The following is a 19444-nucleotide window of genomic DNA, read 5'->3' as shown; positions in this document are numbered from 1 at the left end:
GTAACATTATCCTTTTGGATCTCAAAAAGCACACATATGCATTGTAGCCCTGGCACTGAAGGGAACTACTCTGTGTGCCAATATGCTTCTTGTGAAGGAGTAGAATTGTGTCACACACAGTGAACTAAACCAATGGCTAAAAGTGGGCTGACCGACAGCCAATGCTATATATTGTAGTGGGCAGAAAAAAAGTGAACGGCACAACAGACCAATGGATGACGAAGGCTGGCAGTAAGCCCCTACATAGTAATTATATTGTGTGCATAATATTAGTAAAATTAAAAGGGCTTTACTAACTCCAGACCCAAAATAGAATAAAAGTTCATGCCGATGCTCACACTGGATTTAAATGGTCGCCAAGACTTGGCCACCATGAAGAGGTTAAAGGGTGTCTGCAGCGTTGAAGGCAGACCTGCAGCACCTTCTGCTCCCAGTTTCTGGCTCATATATAACTGTGCCAATGTGCTGCCACTTTAATACTGACGTTCTGCAGTATTTTCTGTTGTGTTGTAGCCACACAGATGCATTGATCCACCCAAGAATCTAAAACTAACCACCCAAAATGGCAGACTCATTTGTGACAAACAATATAAAGGCCCTATTTAACTGATCTTGAAAGGGGGTCTGGCATGCTTGAGGTTGGCCAATGGCCTTTCTTCAATATTTTACAACTCGCACACTGTAAATTTACACGATTGTCCCTTCTAAAATGATTTTAAAAACTGGCCAAGATAACAAAATGTTTTGTTACCTGAAGTAGTAGTTTTACAGCTTGAAGAATTTTCTGGATCCAAATGCTGTGCATTATTCCACTATCTAGTGGTTGGGTCCTAAATTATCCTTTATTTTAGTCCTTTTTCTCTCTCTCTTTTTGGGGGGGGGGCTGGGCATCGACTGGACCACCATTTGGGGCCTAATCCAGCCTCTCCTGACGTCATATGCCCCTCCCCAGAAGCTTCCACGCGAGGTCGCCATCTTCAGGTTCTTTTTTTTCTCTATTATATGTTTCAGGGTCTTTTTCACTTCTGCTCCCTCATCTCTTGGGGAGGCGGGTGAGTCACCTGTAAATCCAGAAAGTTCTTCACGCTGCAAAACTACTCCTTCAGGTAAGAAATCATTTTGTTTTGGAGTGTGAATCTTTTCTGGATTCACATCCTGTGCATTGATTTTGTAGCATTTATTTTCCTTATCCTTGTGGAGGCTGGGTTGGGGATGAGTTTGAGCTTGTAAATAAATGCTTCAATACTCGCTGTCCCACTTGCGCTTCCTTGTGCATCTGTAAGTCGATGAAGTAGTGTTTTGTGCACTGATGACCAAGTGGCTGCAATGCATATGTCATACAACTGGATATTTGCCATGAAGGCTATTGTAGCTCATTTCTTACGTGTAGAGTGTGCGCTTGGCTTGCTAAGAAGTTGTACGCAGGCTGTCATGTGACACATCTGGATTGTCTGAGTAATACACCTTGCGATGGTGTTTTTGGTAACTGGTTTCCCCTTGTTATTGTTTGCCAAAGACACAAAGTGTTGTTTTCCTTTCCTGATTGATTTTGTTTTCTCCATATAGTACATTAGCGCTCTTCTGGCATCTAGTGTATGTAGTGCTCTTTCAGCTTGAGTCTTTGGCTTTTGGAAGAAACTAGGATTGTCTGGTTTATGTGAAAATGTGATATGACCTTTGGTAGGAAATGTGGGTCTGTCCTCACGACTACCCTGTCTTTGTGCATATGCATGTATGGTTCTTGAATAGTGAGTGCTTGCAACTCACTTACTCTTCTGAGAGAGGTCATTGTGAATACAAACGCAGATTTAAATGTGACCAATTTTAAAGAGGCCTTGCGAAGTGGGTCAATGGGTTTCCTCATCAGTAGAGTTAGCACAACACTTAAGTTCCATGTAGGTGTAGGTGCAAATCTGGGTGTGGCTATTCTTTTTGCTCCCTCTAGGAATATTTTGATTTCTGGGTATTTGAAGAAACCTATGTGACCTCTTGTGTAGACCACTATTGCAGCCAAATGGACTTTTAAGAACGCATCGTTTAACTTGTTGTCTAGCTGGTAAGTGAGTCATCGTATAACCGCAGTGTATTATCTTGTAAGAAGCCAGATTTGCGGCACCACCTTGAGTATCTTTCCCATTCTTGCTTCTCTGAGGGCTGCCATTGTGTTCTCTGGAAGATTTAGATGTCCGAACTCTTTGTCTTCAGGAGCCAAGCTGCTAAACTCAGGGAGTTCGGCTCTGGGTGGAGAATTCTCCCTCCATTGCATGGAAAGCAGGTATGTAACCCTGGTAGTTTATTCAAATTGTTCTGAGCGATCTATATTAGTTCTGAGAACCAGGTTTTTCTTTCCCACTGTGGGGCGATGAGTATTACTGTCATCTGTAATTGTCCTGCATTTGTTGATTACCAATGATAGCAGCTGGATCAGGGAAATGTGTAAGCAAATCTCCTTCAACAGGTTATTTACAGAGCATTTCCCAAGAGATGTTGCTGCGGATGTCTGGGTGCGAAGGACTGGCATTTTGCGTTCTCTGGTGTTGAGAAAAGGTCTATTTCTGGTGTTCCCCATAGTCTGAAGATCTGTTTGAGTACTGTCTAATTTAGTTTCCACTTGTGTGAGGTGGGTGCTTGTCTGCTCAGCGTATCCGCTTCCACACTGTCTTTCTCTGGTAGATGTATTGTTGATATATTTGTTTCTGGATGGCCAACATACAGATTTCTTGAAATACTTTTGAAAGTGAGAAGGATTGTGTTATTCCATGCTTGTTGAGATAGACTATTGTTGTATTATCTGTTTGAATTAGTACTGATATCCCCAAGCTGATTCTGAAAGGCTTTTAAGGCTAGGAACACAGTTTTCAGTTCTAGTACGTTTATGTGTGTACTGCTTTCTGTACTCCTCAGATTCCTATGATTTTGAGTTTTCCCATATGAGCTCCCCATCCCATATGCGAAGAGTCTGTAGTAATGATTACTGTTGGAGTTGGAGATACGAAGGGTCTTTGAGTTGCTATATTTGTTCTGTTCCGCCACGCTATCGCCTTCTGTACTCTTTGCGTGACAACCACTAGATCTTCCCAACTCTCCATGGCTTGTGACCATTGCCTTTGGACCCATTCCTGAATTGGTCTCATATGTAGTCATGCATATGGTATTTTAGGAATGCAGGAGGCCATTTTTCCCAGCATCTTCCCCACAGTCTTCACTATCAGAGACTGACCCATCTGGTATTCGTGAGTTTCATGCAGCAACGATACTATCCTCTTCTCATAAGAGTATGCCTCTGCTTCTGTTTAGTTGATCCTTGTTTCCAGGAAGAGCTTTGCTGTTCTGGTTGACCTTGTTTCTCTGTTTATAGAAAATCCCTGCTTGTAGAGTGTTGCTATCACTGTATTTATGTGGTTTCTGCACTTGTGTAATGATTTTGCTTTTACCAGCCAGTCGTCTAGGAATGGATATACGTGTATCCCTTGTCTTCTCAGATGTGCTGCCACTGCTGCTAAGCACTTTGTAAACATGCTGGGTGCAGATTTTATCTGAATGTAAGCACTTTGAATTGATAGTGTTTTCAGGTCTACAATGAAGAGCAATACTTTTTTGTGTGTGTGATTCATTGGGATGGGTAGGTATGCATCTTTTAGATCTATTGGCACTATATAGTCCCCTTGTTGCAGCTGCAGGATGACATCTTGTAGTGTTGTCATTTTGAATTTTTGTCTTTATGAACTTGTTTAAGAAACGGAGGTCCAGTATAGGACGCAGAAATCCGTCTTGCTTTGGTATTAAAAAATATGTAGTAGTTCCCCTGGTTGATCTCTTTTTTTGGGCACTCTCTCTATTGCCCTGTTTTGTAGTAATTCCTTTAGTTCTTCTAGCAGTCTGTTTTTTTCTTCCTTTGTGTGAACTACACTCTTTACTGGTGGGTGCTTGACTAGTTCGATCTAATATCTGTACTTGATGATGTTGAGTATCCACTTGTCTGAAGTAACTTTTCTTTACTCCTGGAGCAAGGCTCCTATCCTCCCACCCACCAGTGTTGTGTGTGTGAGGGGATGTTGTTGTTTTGAGTCACTTATTAGTTGGTCCAGCCACCACTCTTTGTGGCTGCAGTCTTACTGTTGCTCGTCCTCGTAAGGGTTGACGCAGTGGTGTATGGTACAGCCATTGTTGAGTTGGCGTTTGTGTCTGGCTTGTACCTTGAAAAACGTGTGGTGTGTGGTGGTACCTTGGAAGCTCCCTCTACCTACTTGCCTCCTTGTAGGTGTGGTTTGTCACCATAGATGCCTCCTGAACTGCAGGGCTCCCATTATTTGGCTGTCATTTCCTTTAAGTTGCTGCAGGGTTTCATCAACTGCACTGCCAAAAACTGGTTCTCCATTGAAAGGGGTCTTAATGATGTCTGCGTGGATCTCATTTGTGAAGTCCTACACCCTTAGCCAGGCATGTATTCTTAGGGTGGTCCCCGCCATCATCTATCTACTTGCTGTGTCTGCAGCATATAGTACAGATTTTAAGCAGGTGTCGGCTATATGTTTTCCTTCTTTTGTATGTGATGCTGATCTTTTCTGGTGTTGCTCAGGCAGATGTTTCGTCAGTTCTGCTATCTCCTCCCAGTGCTGATATTCATAACTGTTGAGCAGGACATTAGAATTGGCTATCTACCATTTTTTCACAGCTCCCCTTTCAAACTTTGTCTCCACCAGGTCCATCTTCTTACTTTCTTTATCCGGAAGTGGTTAGGAGGCAGTGGGGACATTTGCCCTCTTTCTTCCCATGACAGCAATAATAGAGACTGTTTATATTTCTTTTCAGCCCTAGGTGTTACTGACCTGTATGTCCAGTATGATAGGGAGCATGGGTAGGTATTGACTCCTAATTTGGGATGGTAATAATGTCTCAAATAAAAAAACATGATTGAAATGTTCCTTTCTCAAGTTCTACACCATACTTATCTGAAGCTCTTTTTATTAGCTAGTTATACATGGTGATGTTGTCCAGAGGTGAAGGCCTCGTTGACTAAGTATCTATCCCCTCCTCTAGTGAATCAATCTCGAGGTCCTGCTATTGAGTTTCAAGGTATTCCGACCCCTCAGTATACTGGAACATGTCATGGGACTCGTTTGCCTGCGGTTTCCTTACTATGATACCCAAGAAGCTCTTTTGACTTCTGCTTCCCTTCGGTCAGCGAGATTTTCTACGCTGAGGCACAGTTTTGTGTTTTTGACTTCGTTGATCGAGACTTGCCACCAGTCTGATTTTTCTACGTTACCTGTGAACGTTTTAGGTTTTCAATGTGTTTTTCGAAGTCGATTACCTTGATTTCAGCATCTGAGCTCTCTCGTCCTTCAGTGATGATGTCTTCCTCCTCGCTCGATAACCCCAGGTCTCTCAACGACAGAGTCTCCGTCTGTCCTTGCTTGGCATAGTTAGCTTACCTCTGTTTGTCTCTGGCCTATAAGGTATTTGGTTTGAAGTCTGCGCAGGCCTCACAGTTGTCGCTTCTATGGGCTATTTGAAGGCAAAGGTGGTTATATTTTTGTGCAAACTTGTGATGCCACTTTGGGCAGAATTGAAAAGGTGTGCTTTCCATGTCACATGGAACAGGGGTGCTCATGTGAGGTGATTCTCTGGTGTTCCCTCGATATGAAGTCTTGATAAACTTGAAAGCGGGTGACTGGAGAGCCTTCAGAAAAGCTTCAAACCCAACAGCGCAAAAAAAGAATCTGAAGATGCCGACCACGTGTGGAAGCTTCTGGGGAGGGACGTAAAGCACAAAAGAATGAACATCTTTTGGGACTGAGACACATCTAACACTTTCACAGCTTTTATGCGCTAGGTGCTAGATTTCTATAACAATGGGCTCAATGTCAAATGCAATGTTTTTGGGGGGGAAAATTCAAGCATTTTTATCAGCCTACAGAAATTCTTGAGTCTACTACTTTTTTATATTTACCTCAAATGGCAAATGGTCAGAGGTACTAGACATAAAAAACAAAATATGAAGATTGATGTGGTATATGTGACGTTAGCTGTGAAATAAAACGTGTTTTATGATGAAGGATTTTCATAATGAACTGTTCCTTCTACTGCTTGTTTCTCAAGTCAGATACATATGACAAAATCAGTTTCTCCAGCTACCAAGAGACAGAGTACTTTAGGCATATCAATGTCTAAGAGACAGTCCCAATTATGTAATACAGTGGGTACGATGTTTAATATTTGAAAGATATCCACAGCTGCATTGTATTACTTATGCGTGATTCATTTTGACCATTTAAATTAAAAACGGACCTTGTTGTTAGAACTGTAGACCATGCAGAAGGTATGGATTATGTAGCCAAAGCCAACTAATGCATTGCTATGTGGACGTTATCATGGTCTTGTTATGTTTTGTTATGTTATGTTGATTTGTATAGCGAAGTAATTACGCAACACGGTATACAGGCGCTTGGGCAGATGAGTAGGCCTATAGTCCCCAAGGTGCTTATATGAAGAGCCAGGTCTTCAGCTTCTTGCAGAACTCAAAAAGTGAGGAGGAGGCTCTGATGTGTTGAGGGAGGTTGTGTCATATTTTAGATGCTTAGAACTGACAGCTTGGGAGGGTCTTTCCCCAACTTTTTTCACCTGCCTCCCTCCATTTTCTGTACCCATTTTTGGTGGCTCTAGGACTCTGCACACTTTAGCGCTGCTAATCAGTGCTAAAGTGCTTGTGCTCTCTCCCCTAAAACATGGTAACATTGGATTGTACCCAATTGGCATATTTATTTTACTTATCGGTCCCTAGTAACGTGCACTACAGTTACGCTGGGCTGTAAATTAAATTCTAAGAGTGGGCCCGCAGCACTGATTGTGTCACCCATGTAAGTAGCCCCCTAACCATTGCTCAGGCCTGCCACGGCAGGGCCTGTGCGTGCAGTTCACTGTCACTGTGATTCGGCACATAAAACTACTTGCCAAGCCCTGAACTCCCCCTTATATTACATATAAGTCACCCCTAAGGACGGCCCTTAGCAACTCAGGGGGCAGGGTGCTATCTGAGCATAGGGAAGGGCATGTGCTTGTATGTTTTATATGACCTGGTAGTGAAAACAGCCTATTTTTGTTTTTTCATTACAGTGAGGCCTCCTCCCTCATAGACTAGCATTGGGAATTCCCTTACGTGCTTCTAAGTGGTAAGTCCTGATCCCAGGGAAGTTGCTTTTTCATGTTTTGTATGGGTGGAATAGTAGTGATGAGTGCAGTTTGCTGGTTGGATATAACACTACTAGTGTAGAAATGCCACTTTCAGACAGCAGACATTTTTCTGCTCTTTACTTTGCTCTATGTGATCTCCAGCCTGTCTCCAATACCCATCTGGACGGGGGTGGCAGATACAATTTGTGCATTCTTCCCCGACAATCATAAACCCAGGAAGGCCGGGAGTGGCAGAACACCCCTCTGCATAAATCTGCATTCTGATGGCCGGCCTGGGCAGATGGGAGGAAAGGGGGCTCACATCAGGACATCAAGGAGTAATGACCTGAACCCACACAAATGACAGGTGATCCCCAAAAATAACCTGGCAGACAGGACTGGCTTCAAAGGGGTGATCGTGCACTTCAAAACCACTCCTTGAAGTTTTCCCCTAGATCAAAGGCACATTTGGATCTAAATACTGGGTCTCTGACCCTCCCAAATTAGATACTTCTGGATTTTGAACTGAACCTCTGTCAGTGAACTGCGGTGCTACTCAACAGACTCAACTGGACTGCTTTTCTGGAAGGACTGCCTGCTGCTCCCTGACTCGACTGGAAGTAGGCCTGGACGCTGCATTCCCTCCAAAGTGATCTCCAAGGGCTTGGTAGCTTGCCTCCTGTTTCTGAAGTCTCAGGGACACAAAAGACTCCCTGCAGTTCTGCTGGTGTTGCTGGACTCTGCCTACTGTCCTACCATTGCCCGAGGGCCCTTTCCAAGTTCTGGGTCTCAGAAGTGGGTTCTGCAGCTCAGTTACCGCCAAATCCGTCGTGAAGCAATGCGAAGCCTCGCAAAGCCTCACCGCACAGCTAACAACTTTGGGAACCGACGCCGAACGACCCAAAGCCTTGCCACACGGACTCTTGGCACTGGTACCAGACAGCGTATAGCCTCGCTGTGCAGACTGCGCTCCAGGATCCAAGGTACTGTGTTCAGCAGGTCCAAGTGTATCCCTGTAGCCGGCCCGCGCTCCATCACAGTCGGCCTGAACTTTGGATTTGCACCAGTCCCTCGCGATCTGAAGTAACCGTTTTAGTGTTACCTGCTTCTAAGCGCTTCATTGCATTTATTTCTACAACATTCAATATATCGACTTCTATCTGATGGACTTTGATTGTTTTGGTCTTGCTTTACTCAGATAAAAATTCTCTATTTTTACAAACTGTTGTGGAGTCTTTAGTGGTGTATTTACTGTGTCGTTGTATGGGGTACTGCACAAATACTTTACACATTGCCTTCTAATTTAAGCCTGCCTGCTCTGTACCAAGCTACCAGAGGGTGAGCACAGGATAATTTAGAATTGTGTTGTGACTTACCCTAACTAGGATTGTGGTTCTTACTTGGACAAGGTACATACCTCTGCCAACTGGATACCCAATTTTTAACAGGTACGATGTAGAAGAATGAGCAGCGCTCTGTTTTGCTTTTGCAGGGAGTGGTGCAATCGAGAGTAGGTGTCTGGTGGGTTGGAAAAAGTGTATGAGGCTGCTCAGGTATTCTGATCCTGTGTTGTGTACTCATGCAATCACAAAATGTCATTGACAGTGGTTAAAGGTCAAATAAACTGATTTCAAACATTCTTTTTGAGTACACACATGATCATTTAAGCACACACACTCCAAAAGCATGGTAGGTTCCTGCTTGCTGTCATTGCAGTCTTATTTCTCTCTTTTCTAAATATTTATCATTTGCTAAGGCAATCTACCTAATGTTCTCTTTAGTGTTCTCTAATGTACTGTATCAATCAAAGTTACTAGACTGCCTAGATCACTGTTCCAAGTTACTTTCACCATACGAATTGTCCAAAACATTCTACTTAGCAGCAGTGTAGCACCTACACAAAGGCTCTATAACCTTAGAACAGGCTGTGGTTGTTCTGTGCAAGATAGTATTGGGCACTTACCAACACAGTCAGCTTGTCTCGCAGCACCTTGATATCTTCTTTTAACTTCTGTTCTTTCGTCCGCCACTCTGCTTTATGCACCTCTCGACTCAGGTCCCGCTCAGGGCCCGGAGAGTGCCGATTGGCCTCCAAAAGCAACGAGCGCAGCTCGTTCAGGCTCCTGTCAAGGGGAGAAAGGATAAAAATAAATAGCTATACAATTAAGATGCCAATAACGTGGCTCTAAATTAACTCCTTCACACATTTCTTCTACAAGAAACCAAATTACACAAACAACAACATGCTGCCTGCCCTAAAACATTAACAAGCATTTACAATGCAATAGGTCTTGCATTTGCGAGATTTTTAGCTATTGGCATTGTAAATGGCAATGCCTTTTATAATATTAAAAGGCATTGTCATTTACAATACCAATAGGTCAAAGTTTGGCTAAAGCGAGACCTATTGTATAGCAGAGCGCAGTGTCCCTGAAGCGGGCATCGCGCTGACCATTAAAGTTTAAAAAAAAAAGAAAAATGAAACAGAGCGCGGTGATCCTGAAGCAGGTGCCACACTCAGCATACAATATTTTTAAATAAATAAATAAAAGATGAAAGAAAGTGCGGCGTCCCTGAAACAGAGGCCGCGTTCATCATAAAAGTTTACAATGCAATAGGTCTTGCATTTGCGAGATTTTTAGCTATTGGCATTGTAAATGGCAATGCCTTTTATAATATTAAAAGGCATTGTCATTTACAATACCAATAGGTCAAAGTTTGGCTAAAGCGAGACCTATTGTATAGCAGAGCGCAGTGTCCCTGAAGCGGGCATCGCGCTGACCATTAAAGTTTTAAAAAAAAAGAAAAATGAAACAGAGCGCGGTGATCCTGAAGCAGGTGCCACGCTCAGCATTCAATATTTTTAAATAAATAAATAAAAGATGAAAGAAAGTGCGGCGTCCCTGAAACGGAGGCCGCGTTCATCATAAAAGTAATAATAATAAAAAAATGCATCGCCATTGTACTGCGAGTGTTGTGGGGGTAAGGGGAAACCACTTTTAAAGTTAGAGCGGCATTGCGCTCTGAACGAAAAGCGGTCACCATTGTCCTGTATGGGCACACTGCAAATACAAGAAGCAGCCGCCATAGTCCCCATTACTAAATAAATAAAATAGTGCTCACCGACTTATAACACAGACCGTGTACCAAGCCAAGTAAAAGGTTCAGTCGTTATGGGAAGTAACAGATGCAGACAAGGCAGTACCAAGGTGGGACTAACAAGCCTATTAGGCTATTTAGAACAATGACACACGCCAATGACAAATATGGGCGGATAGTGGGTGGGGCTTCAAGTGCATACTCCAATACAGCATGCCTCGCAGAGCAGCGCATGTGTGCTGCCTCTAGGGTCGACCTAAACATTTTCCACCTTGGCTGGGTCTTGTCAGTTTAAGGTCAATGCTATGGAATTCATTGAAAGAAGAACACATTCCTGTTGTATTTATCTGGATGTTTACTGTAGTGCAAATCTTTCTTCAAAAAGGTATTGAGGGGAGGAGCCAAGATGGCGACCGGGACGGCAGCGTAGGCTCCCGGCTCCGTGAACCTCCGCATCCCGCACAGATATCCTGCATGAGATCCTTAGCCTGCGCTATATGCCCGTGTTGGTGAATGAGAGCGGCAACCGATTGTGTGACTCCGAAGTTTCTGGCGGCGGTATCGCCGGAGAAATGTCCATTTGAAGTTTGCGGCCTGTGCAACCCTGGAACCGGGACCTCGAGTGGATAACATGGCCGGGCGGCAGTTCAACAACAGCGGCCTTTGGTGACTGGGTGGAGTCGGACTAACCGGAGCGGTGCGAATATCGGCCTACATTTCGCCGTGGTCGTTCCTACCACTAAGCGTAGCGGAACGAGTGCATGCCCGAGGTGGCTAATCCAAGATTCCCCGGTGATTGCCTCAGCCTTCGCCGGTGAGCTGCCCGGCCGCCGCCCGTAACTCGCCCTGATTCTTGCGGACTGCTCCCGGATTTTCGCGGGCGCAGGTCCGTGGTGGGGATGACTGTTGCCCGTGACCACACACCGGATATATTTTTTGCCTGCCCCCGAAACCCTGATTCCAGTGACATGGACCCTGAGGCGCTTGTCCCTGAGTCCTGGTCCCAATCTGGGTTGGACCTACCCGGCGGCCATCTTGACAGGACGAAGTCTACCATCCTGTACACTGGGTCGCTGCACGATTGGAAGTGTGCGACTATGAGGAGCGTAGCGGAGCGAGCGCCGAGAGCTGTGCTGGGGTATGGTGATCTTCTCGAGGCTCTCGGTGCCCTTCATTCCACCTTGGTTCACGGCGCCTGGGTATTGGGGAGTAAGCTTGATGGGGTGGCATCAGCGTCGGAACAGTTGCTGCCTGCCTGTCCCCAGGTACACGGGGACTTCCTACACTGCACACGGGAGGACAGTGTCGTGGCCGCCCCTGTGGATAGTGACCAGCTGGAAACCCCGGACAGTATCTTAACGTGTGATCGGCTGGCTGTGGGTCTGGTCTGTTCCGGAGGTCTTGGACCTGAGTGGGGGGTGGTGGCCTTGTCCCGTGCGCGGCCTCCGGCAACCCAGGCAATATTCAAGCAACGGTCGCCTGCTCTGGCTGATTTCGCCTTCTTGGACCTTGTGTGCAGTGCAGATCCTGGGGCAGCACTGGGAAAGACGACTCTCCATACTGCTGACTGTGTTGGTGTTCAGAGACTTCCACCCTATCTGTGTGTGTCGCTTCCTGTTCTTTTTTGGACGCTCCTCTTCTCTGTAGCATTGGACATGGCACTGGGTCGATGGGTATGCATGGGTAGATTCGCAAAGAGTGGTCAAGGATAAGGCTGATCCTTCAGAGGTGGTCATCTAATAGGCGGGCGGGCTCAGGGGTTGCGTGCTCTCACGGCATAACTGTTAGTGTAATAGGCGCATAATGCTCCCCATTCTTCTTTGACTTGGTCGATTCTGTGTTGCTTATTGTTTGCTTTGGGGGGAAACATATTGTGCGGGAGGGAGAAGCCGGGGGCATGTTTTGAAGGCCCTCCTCCAGTTTATTAATATTCTCTCTACCCCCCCGTCTGGTGGGGTTTCTTTTCTTACTCCTCTTTCTCTGTTTCTTCTATATTTCGGGTCTGGTTCCGGGGCGACAGGCACGCTGCTGGGGGGGGGGGCCGTACTCATCTGCAGAGGTGCAGGGTGGGGGGTTGGGGGAGGGGATCCTTTAGTCTTTAACCCTTTTTTTCCATGGCCTCCTTTTTCTTCTCTTATTCTTCTTTGTCTTTCTTTTCTGGGATCAGCATGGTAGAACTCCTTCGTCGTTAATCGCTGCGTTTTCATGTGTGCCACAATTTCCGTGGTGTTTTCTGGGTTTTAGGGCAGGGGACTGCAGGCGCAAATGGCCGTGATATTCCTCCACATCCTGAACTTCTTGTTTCAGCGCCATTGACCAGATAAATTGCTGTTTATTGTTGACGTTTATTATTCTGCCTGCCATTTCTTGCTGCCGGGAAACTGTTTGGCACCTGATCCTTCCATCCTCCCTTATTATAAAATGAAAACCTTTTGTATCCTGGTCTCCTACTTGGGCTGTTCAGTGGCTGAGAGTATACCAGCATGGAGATTCTGCTCCCTGAGGTGCTGCCTGTGATAAATATTGATTTCTGTTACTCTGACTGCTTAGCGGCCGGCCCCGGGGGTTGTAGGCCCATACTTGTTATTGGTTGAAATGTCAATAAAGGTTTTTCAAAAAAAAAAAAAAAAAAAAAAAAAAAGGTATTGAGGTGCATTCGGGAACAAACCAGATATTCATAGTATATATGCAGACGCATAGTAATATGCATTTTATCACCATTGTTCAGTGTGAGGAGGGACCATCAATTTTGAGACGCGTTTCCTCAAGTCGATCTTGATGCCCCTCCCAAAAAATGATAAGAAATAACATATAACACACTGCACATCTACAAATATACCTTATATCATGCTATTTATCATTTGTTTAGAAAGAGTATTTAACTAAAGCCACAAATCAAGGGGTTACATTTGTGTAGTAATTTGAATTTACATTGAAGAGGCCTTTTGACTGTTAAGAGAGCTATTTCCATGTGTAACATTCTATCTTGGAGGCAGTAGGTAGTGTTTTTCCCATGCCAATTTCTCTCTACAGTAGTTATAAATTGGAATTGGCACTGTCATAGTAAATATGTAAATGTGGGTTTCTTGGTAGAGTTGCTCTAAATAACATGTTGTTGGGCCTTGTTTATTTCACTGCCATGGCATAGTTACAAATTGTCAGCCCTAAAACACATGGAATAACACTTGAATGTAAAAGTGGCAACTTTTTGTTATATATGCTGGTTGTTTTAGATAAACAGCACGGTGGGCCAGGCCTGCAACCTCAGATACTTTACATTTGACTTAAGCCTTGCTGCTGAATTAAACACAGCGTGCAGGAGTGTCAGACTGCCTTTCAGTGGAAATGTCGGAATCATTACATGTGGGTGGGTAATTCTGATGAAATTACAGGCGCCACTTAGATTATAAATCTCATGGGACGTACATAATGAACCTTTTAGTTTACTTTTGATAGGAGTTTTGAATTAAATACAAATAGAAAACTTAACTATACAAAAACATACACAGTGAACCAAACCAAAAACTGTTGTCTTCAAAAAGGAGTTTCAAGAACATTGAAGAACAAAATTACCGCCCTTGAGAAACTGGCTGACAGAGTGAAGCCTGTGAAGTTAGAAATCACAAATACATAATAACAATGACCTGTTTTATCTGAATAGACCATGCTCTGCTCTGCTAGTTTAATTTAAAATATCTTTAGTTCTCTTATAAACACTAAATATTTTCTTTCTTAAATCTAAAGAAAGATTGATCCAGGGGTTAGCTCCCTTGGCTCGCAACCATCTGCTCCCACATGTGCACTTTTGAAAGCGTGGGTCATGTGATGCTCCACATCGCTGATTGTACTGATCTGTGAATATAATTCTTGCAAATATCTTTAAGAAACTATGGATGATTGTTCCGTACAGCTCCAAGAATCAGAGTTTCCACACTGAAATTCATTGTTTTGTTTCAGGGTAGCCAGCACAACCTATGCAAACTGGGTGTTTAAAAGATACAGGAAAACATCAAGGACACTGAACTTTGGATTTGGACTTCAGAGGAAAAATTGCAATTCTGCCTTCCCCGAGTGCGATACCTTGGACATGAAATATCTGATGCCAAGACACTTCTTCTGAAGGAGTTGAAGCTTTCTGTAAGTTGCTCCGCCCTGTAACTGTCTCCCAGGTGTTACCTTATTGGGAATAGCTTGGTAGCTTAGACAGGGGTTTCTCTAAGATAGCGAAACGATTGCAAGATTATGAGCGTAAAGACACTCCTGAACACTTGCAATGATCTATTAAAGTCGAAAATGCGATTGAAAAAATAATCAAGCACTGACCTCTGTCTCCGCCTTAAAGGCATCCCGATTATGCCAAACTTTTTATTTTGTATTGTCATGAATGTAATTGAATGGCATTTGGGATGTTGGTACAGAGTAAAAGGTTTTGATAAAAGCCTATACTTTATTATCCTTCCGTTCTAGATCCAGACATGGCGCGGCTTCCAGCATGTTTATGGTCTGTGGGGGCAGCAGCAAATGTTGTTGACGCTTCTAAGAATATTGTGTGGAGTTCCCCTTTAACTGTGGCTGTGCCCCATTCTGTGGTTGCATTCCTCTTTACTACAAAAACCCATAACTTCTCCCCTGTTTGACTGTCTGTTTATGAAATATTGTCATCCTTGTCTGCCTCCCGTATTACCTCGATCTATTGTCTGGCTTTGTACCCCTCTAATAATGCCCCTTAGTGAGGATGGAGAGCCACATGATGAAGTCCTACCCACTGCTCATCACCGGTGAGGGTACTAAGGCACTGTGAACCCTGAGGCGGAGGGTGGCTAGAGGCGGGTTGGGGGAGTGGTGGGGGGGGGGCGGTCAGTTGAACAGCCAGATCTTGAGTCCTTTCGTGATTTCCAGCAGTGAGAATTAGGGTTCAGAGGTAAAGGGGGAGGTCGTTCTAGGACTCTGCAGCGGGGTAGGAGAAGGAGCGTCCTCCATTGGTGCCTCAGCGGATGAGGGGGGGGTTGATGTATGGTGGTCGTTGGTTGTGTAGGGCGTTGTAGGTGTAGATCAGCATCTTGAATTGACTTCTCTTTTGAATGGGCTGCCAGTGTGGCTTCCTGAGGTGGGGGTGAAGTAGGCTCATCTGGGGAGGTCAAGGATAAGTCTGGCACTGAGTTCTGTATGGTCTGTGGTCTTTTCAGAAGGTGCGTGGTGATTCCCAAGTATGGGGTAAGTGGTGAAAGATCCTGGAAAATTCCAAGCTATATTCCTTCTAAGGATATAACTGGTAAGTCTCGAGTCGCCGCCATGATCATCTCCTTTTGCTTTTAGGAATGGAGACATGTAAGTTGCATAGCAGCCCTCGGCTCACCTCAGCCACCAGAAACAGGGGCATGGGTTTCCGTCCGCTCTCCCAACACCACGTGTTGGCTTCTTCCGACGTCGTCCGGGGCTCCCGATGATTTTGACTACTTCCGCCCTCCAATGCCCTAGACAGGGGCCACCATTTTCACGGACCCGGTCTTCGGTCTACACCATGGTTCTCCGCTCACCTCTGCCACTAGGTCCGGGCCGTGGTCTCCGTCCATTCTCCCAACGCCACACTGGGAGTCGGTTCCTTTAGACGTCGTTCGGAGTTCACGATGATCTCACCAGCCTCCGCGCTCTGTCGCTTTAAGCAGGGGCTGCCATTTTCATGGGCACTCCACGGACGACGGGTCAGTCCTGCCAAAATCCGCCTGTGACTGCAGACGGGCGTTTTGCAGGTTACCTTCCTTAATCTGGCATGTGTCACGCCCTTGGCAGTTCATCAGGGCCCTCAGGATGCTGGCTTCTATGCTAGATGTGGCCGCGCCCGGCAGAGCTCTGTGGATGAACTGCTACGCCATGCCATCTTGGCCATGACCCCCCCATCCTGTACCAACTTTAAAGGATTTGTCTCAAGTGCAAAAGCAAGCTTCTGAAAATTGAAAGCAGCTCTGGATCAGGCATCAATGTAAAAGAGTCCGTGAGGGGGTGTGGAGAGACAGTACCGTATGTGTGGTCATTCCGAAATTTCTACGCCCCAGCCTCGCCAGATTGTATCATGGAGCAGCCCATGTTGGTAGGCATGTCATGATATGTGCCACTGTAACCCATTATATGTGTCCTCTTTTTTCCAGAGACCAGAGTTATTGCCAATCCTGTGCTATCTGGCAGTCACAAAGTTGTAAAAGGGATCAATGCCATCCCTGCTTCTCACCCTCTTCCACGGGGCCCTTCCGTGCACATCTAGGTAGACTTCATTCAGATGGCCAAATGTGCAAATTACTCTTAAGCTCTTGTCATTGTATGTATGTTTTAAAGAAGGGTGCCTGTGCATATGCCATCACAGTAGCTAAGTGGTTACCCAGAAATTTCATCCCCCAGTTCTGGGTACCATTCCGAATCAGCAATGACCGCAGTACACACGTAGTGTCTGCAGTAGTACAGACACTTTGTAAGGCCCTAGGAACAGACCAGCATTTTCATTGTGCCCATCACCCAGAGTCCCCTGGCAAAGTGGAAAGAAGTAATGGTATCCTAAAGAACAAGATACCGAAGATATGCACAGAAATAGTTAAAAAAGCATGATGCTCTGCTATTAACATTTTGGTCCCAGAGAGCGATTTCTTCACAGAAGACACAATTGAGTCACATGAAAAAATCATGGGCTGACACATGATGCCGCTCTAAAATCCCCGTTTATACTGCCAAGCTGTATTTACAGTTTTACGATGATGAAGTCTTATAATACTGTAGATTCCATTCTCAGTTGCAAGCAATGTTATCTCAGTGCCCGACTGACTCCTGCCTCTTCAGCCTGGGGATTGGAGCTATGATTGCTTGTACCAGAAGAAACCTGCACTAAATCAAATGCTTGTTGGTGTAAACGCTATAAGTTCTCTTCCAGGGGATGCTCATCAATAGTCATAAGCAATGAATAGTCCCGCCCACGTGCAGGGACCCTGGAGCATTAACAAAATGCCTCTATACCTATATATATAAAATAATCATATATTTCTGATACATACACATGTATATAAATATGCAGCCCAAAAAATAATGTTGGGCTCAAATATGCCAATATTGCATTGTATTTTCATTTGAAAAATGTAAATCATATAAAATAGTATGTCCATGACACAGAGAAATGTACCTCCAACTTGTTTTTGAACATAGCCTTCATTTTCAAAGAAAAAGGCAAGGTGATAGCAGGCAGATTAGCCTAGAAGGCTGCATATAGAATTAGAGAAAACTATCCGTGCCTTTAAGACCTCCAGGCTGCCATCATGCCCCACAGGTGACAGCTAGGTCAGTTCTTTTTTCCGGCTCCTTCTGTGAGGATCCTGGAGCATTGGGCTCGTCAGTTAGTTGTTTTCTGTCACTAATTGGTATTTTCAAGTGAGATTTTTTTTCTTCACTCTACATTTTTAGTACTTATAGTACTAGTACCATCATTTTTTCTGACTTTACAGCTATTTTTCCTGTCAGAATGCCAGCCTTATTTAATAATTGCCCTTCCAGTGGGAAAAAAATGGCGTAGTCAGATCCACACTCGGTCTGTATTGTGTCCCTATCATCTTCACACAGACCTGACAAGTGCTACTACTGCCAGCAGTTTTCCAGAAGAACCCTTCGTGAGACAGCGGAGATCAAGCTGCATGCCATGCAGGAGTGAGGAAAGGAGTCTGTAAGTGGCCTGGAGGGAAATCCCTCTAGAGAGCTCTCCTCTCAAGTAAGGTCAGAGCACAAGAAAAAGAGAGAAAAAAGAAGACATTGGTTGAATTCACCATAGAGGGAAAGATCGACGTCAAAAATAATCTTGTGCCCTCCTTCAGCATCGAAGTCTCCGCAGTCGTCGTTGAAGACTCCAGGTACGAAGTCTAAATTAAGACATGCGCCATCTTCCCATCAGCCGTCGTCGACACCCTCTCGTAGGCAATCCAAGTTTGGCTCGCCTACGATGGCAGAGGGCAGACGCTCGACGTCCAGGACTCAGCACCGACAGGTGCGGTCGCCATCGAAGGCCTCAGTGCCGACGTCGAGAACACCACCGATGTCAAGGGCACCCCAGACATCGACGCCAAAGACATTGACGCCGGTAAGACTGGTTCACAGTCAGTTGAGGGCTTCATCGCCAAAGGCAGGGCGGACCCGAACAAAGCCATTAGAAAGGTCGACTTCGAGACGATCGCCGTCCAGACGATCGCCGTCGAGAGGGTCGCCTTTGAGAATGGCGTAGAACAGAAGGTTGCATCCGACGTCGAGAAGAAGGTCATCTTCGAGGTTAAGAAGGTCACCGATGAGGAGATCGCTGTCGAGGAGGTCAACGTCGAGACCTACATCCACTCATAGGTCTCCACCTGCCAAGAGACCAAGGACAGATCGCTCTCCTGTACCGACGTCGAGGGGCCCTTAAAGGTCGAGGGAAATCCAAGTATTGACGTAAGGAGTGCTACATCCACTCCGGATCGTTCAGATCACGCCGGAAGGTTCTCCGGCTCCAGAACAATATACTAACCTCTCCCCGAGATGGTTGGAGAGCCAAAGGAACTGGAAAATGAGGAAAATTTACCTGGGCACAGAATATTCGCAATATTCTCATTCTCCGAACAGACAAGAACATGCCACACCATGACAGTCATCAGTCTCAAGGAGACATAGATCAACGTCTCCTCGGAGTCGCTCCAAATCAAGATCTCGGCACCGTTCGCCTAGAGAGGGAAGACGTAGGTCTGCTTCATGGTCCTCTGACTCCAGAATCTCGAAGGCTGACTAGTCATCAACTCTATCATCTACTCCACCAATTAGAGTATCGTCAGTGGAAGATATCGTCACTTTTAACGAGGTGCTGTATAGAGGGGCTGCAAAGCTTAACATCGAGATGCCTTCCTCTGCACCTTCGATGTCTGTGATTTTTGAGACGCTGCATCACAGGTCCTCCTCTAGACCTCTACTCCCTCTGGTACTGAGGTTACTAGAACCGTCTCTCCACACTTTTCTAACGCCGGCTTCAGTGGGAGCAGCACCACCACGGATAGGAAAGAAATACAGAGCCCCAGAACAGAACCCGTTCTTCCTGAGGTCTGATCCACCAACTGACTCCGTCATCGCGTCAGCAGACAGAAAAGCGCACATGGGAGCATCCTCATCTGCTGTTCCCCCT

At 45.3% G+C, this 19444-nt stretch overlaps 1 protein-coding gene across 8 annotated transcripts in view; it reads right to left on the bottom strand.

Moving 5' to 3' along the window:
• The window catches only part of CLIP2 (CAP-Gly domain containing linker protein 2), a 515486-nt gene that overhangs the window by 33234 nt on the left and 462808 nt on the right, over positions 1-19444 (bottom strand). For all 8 annotated transcript variants that reach the window (XM_085649783.1, XM_085649785.1, XM_085649779.1 and 5 more), the window contains one exon: positions 9137-9296. In XM_085649783.1, coding sequence (XP_085505909.1) covers positions 9137-9296 — 160 coding nt within the window. The remainder of the gene's footprint in view (positions 1-9136; positions 9297-19444) is intronic.

This window comes from Triturus cristatus, chromosome 3_2 (assembly GCF_964204655.1).
Source record: "Triturus cristatus chromosome 3_2, aTriCri1.1, whole genome shotgun sequence".
Classification (NCBI taxonomy): Eukaryota; Metazoa; Chordata; class Amphibia; order Caudata; family Salamandridae; genus Triturus; species Triturus cristatus.
Note: the sequence above shows the minus strand (reverse complement) of the source record. Positions and strands in the feature narration are given on the sequence as shown.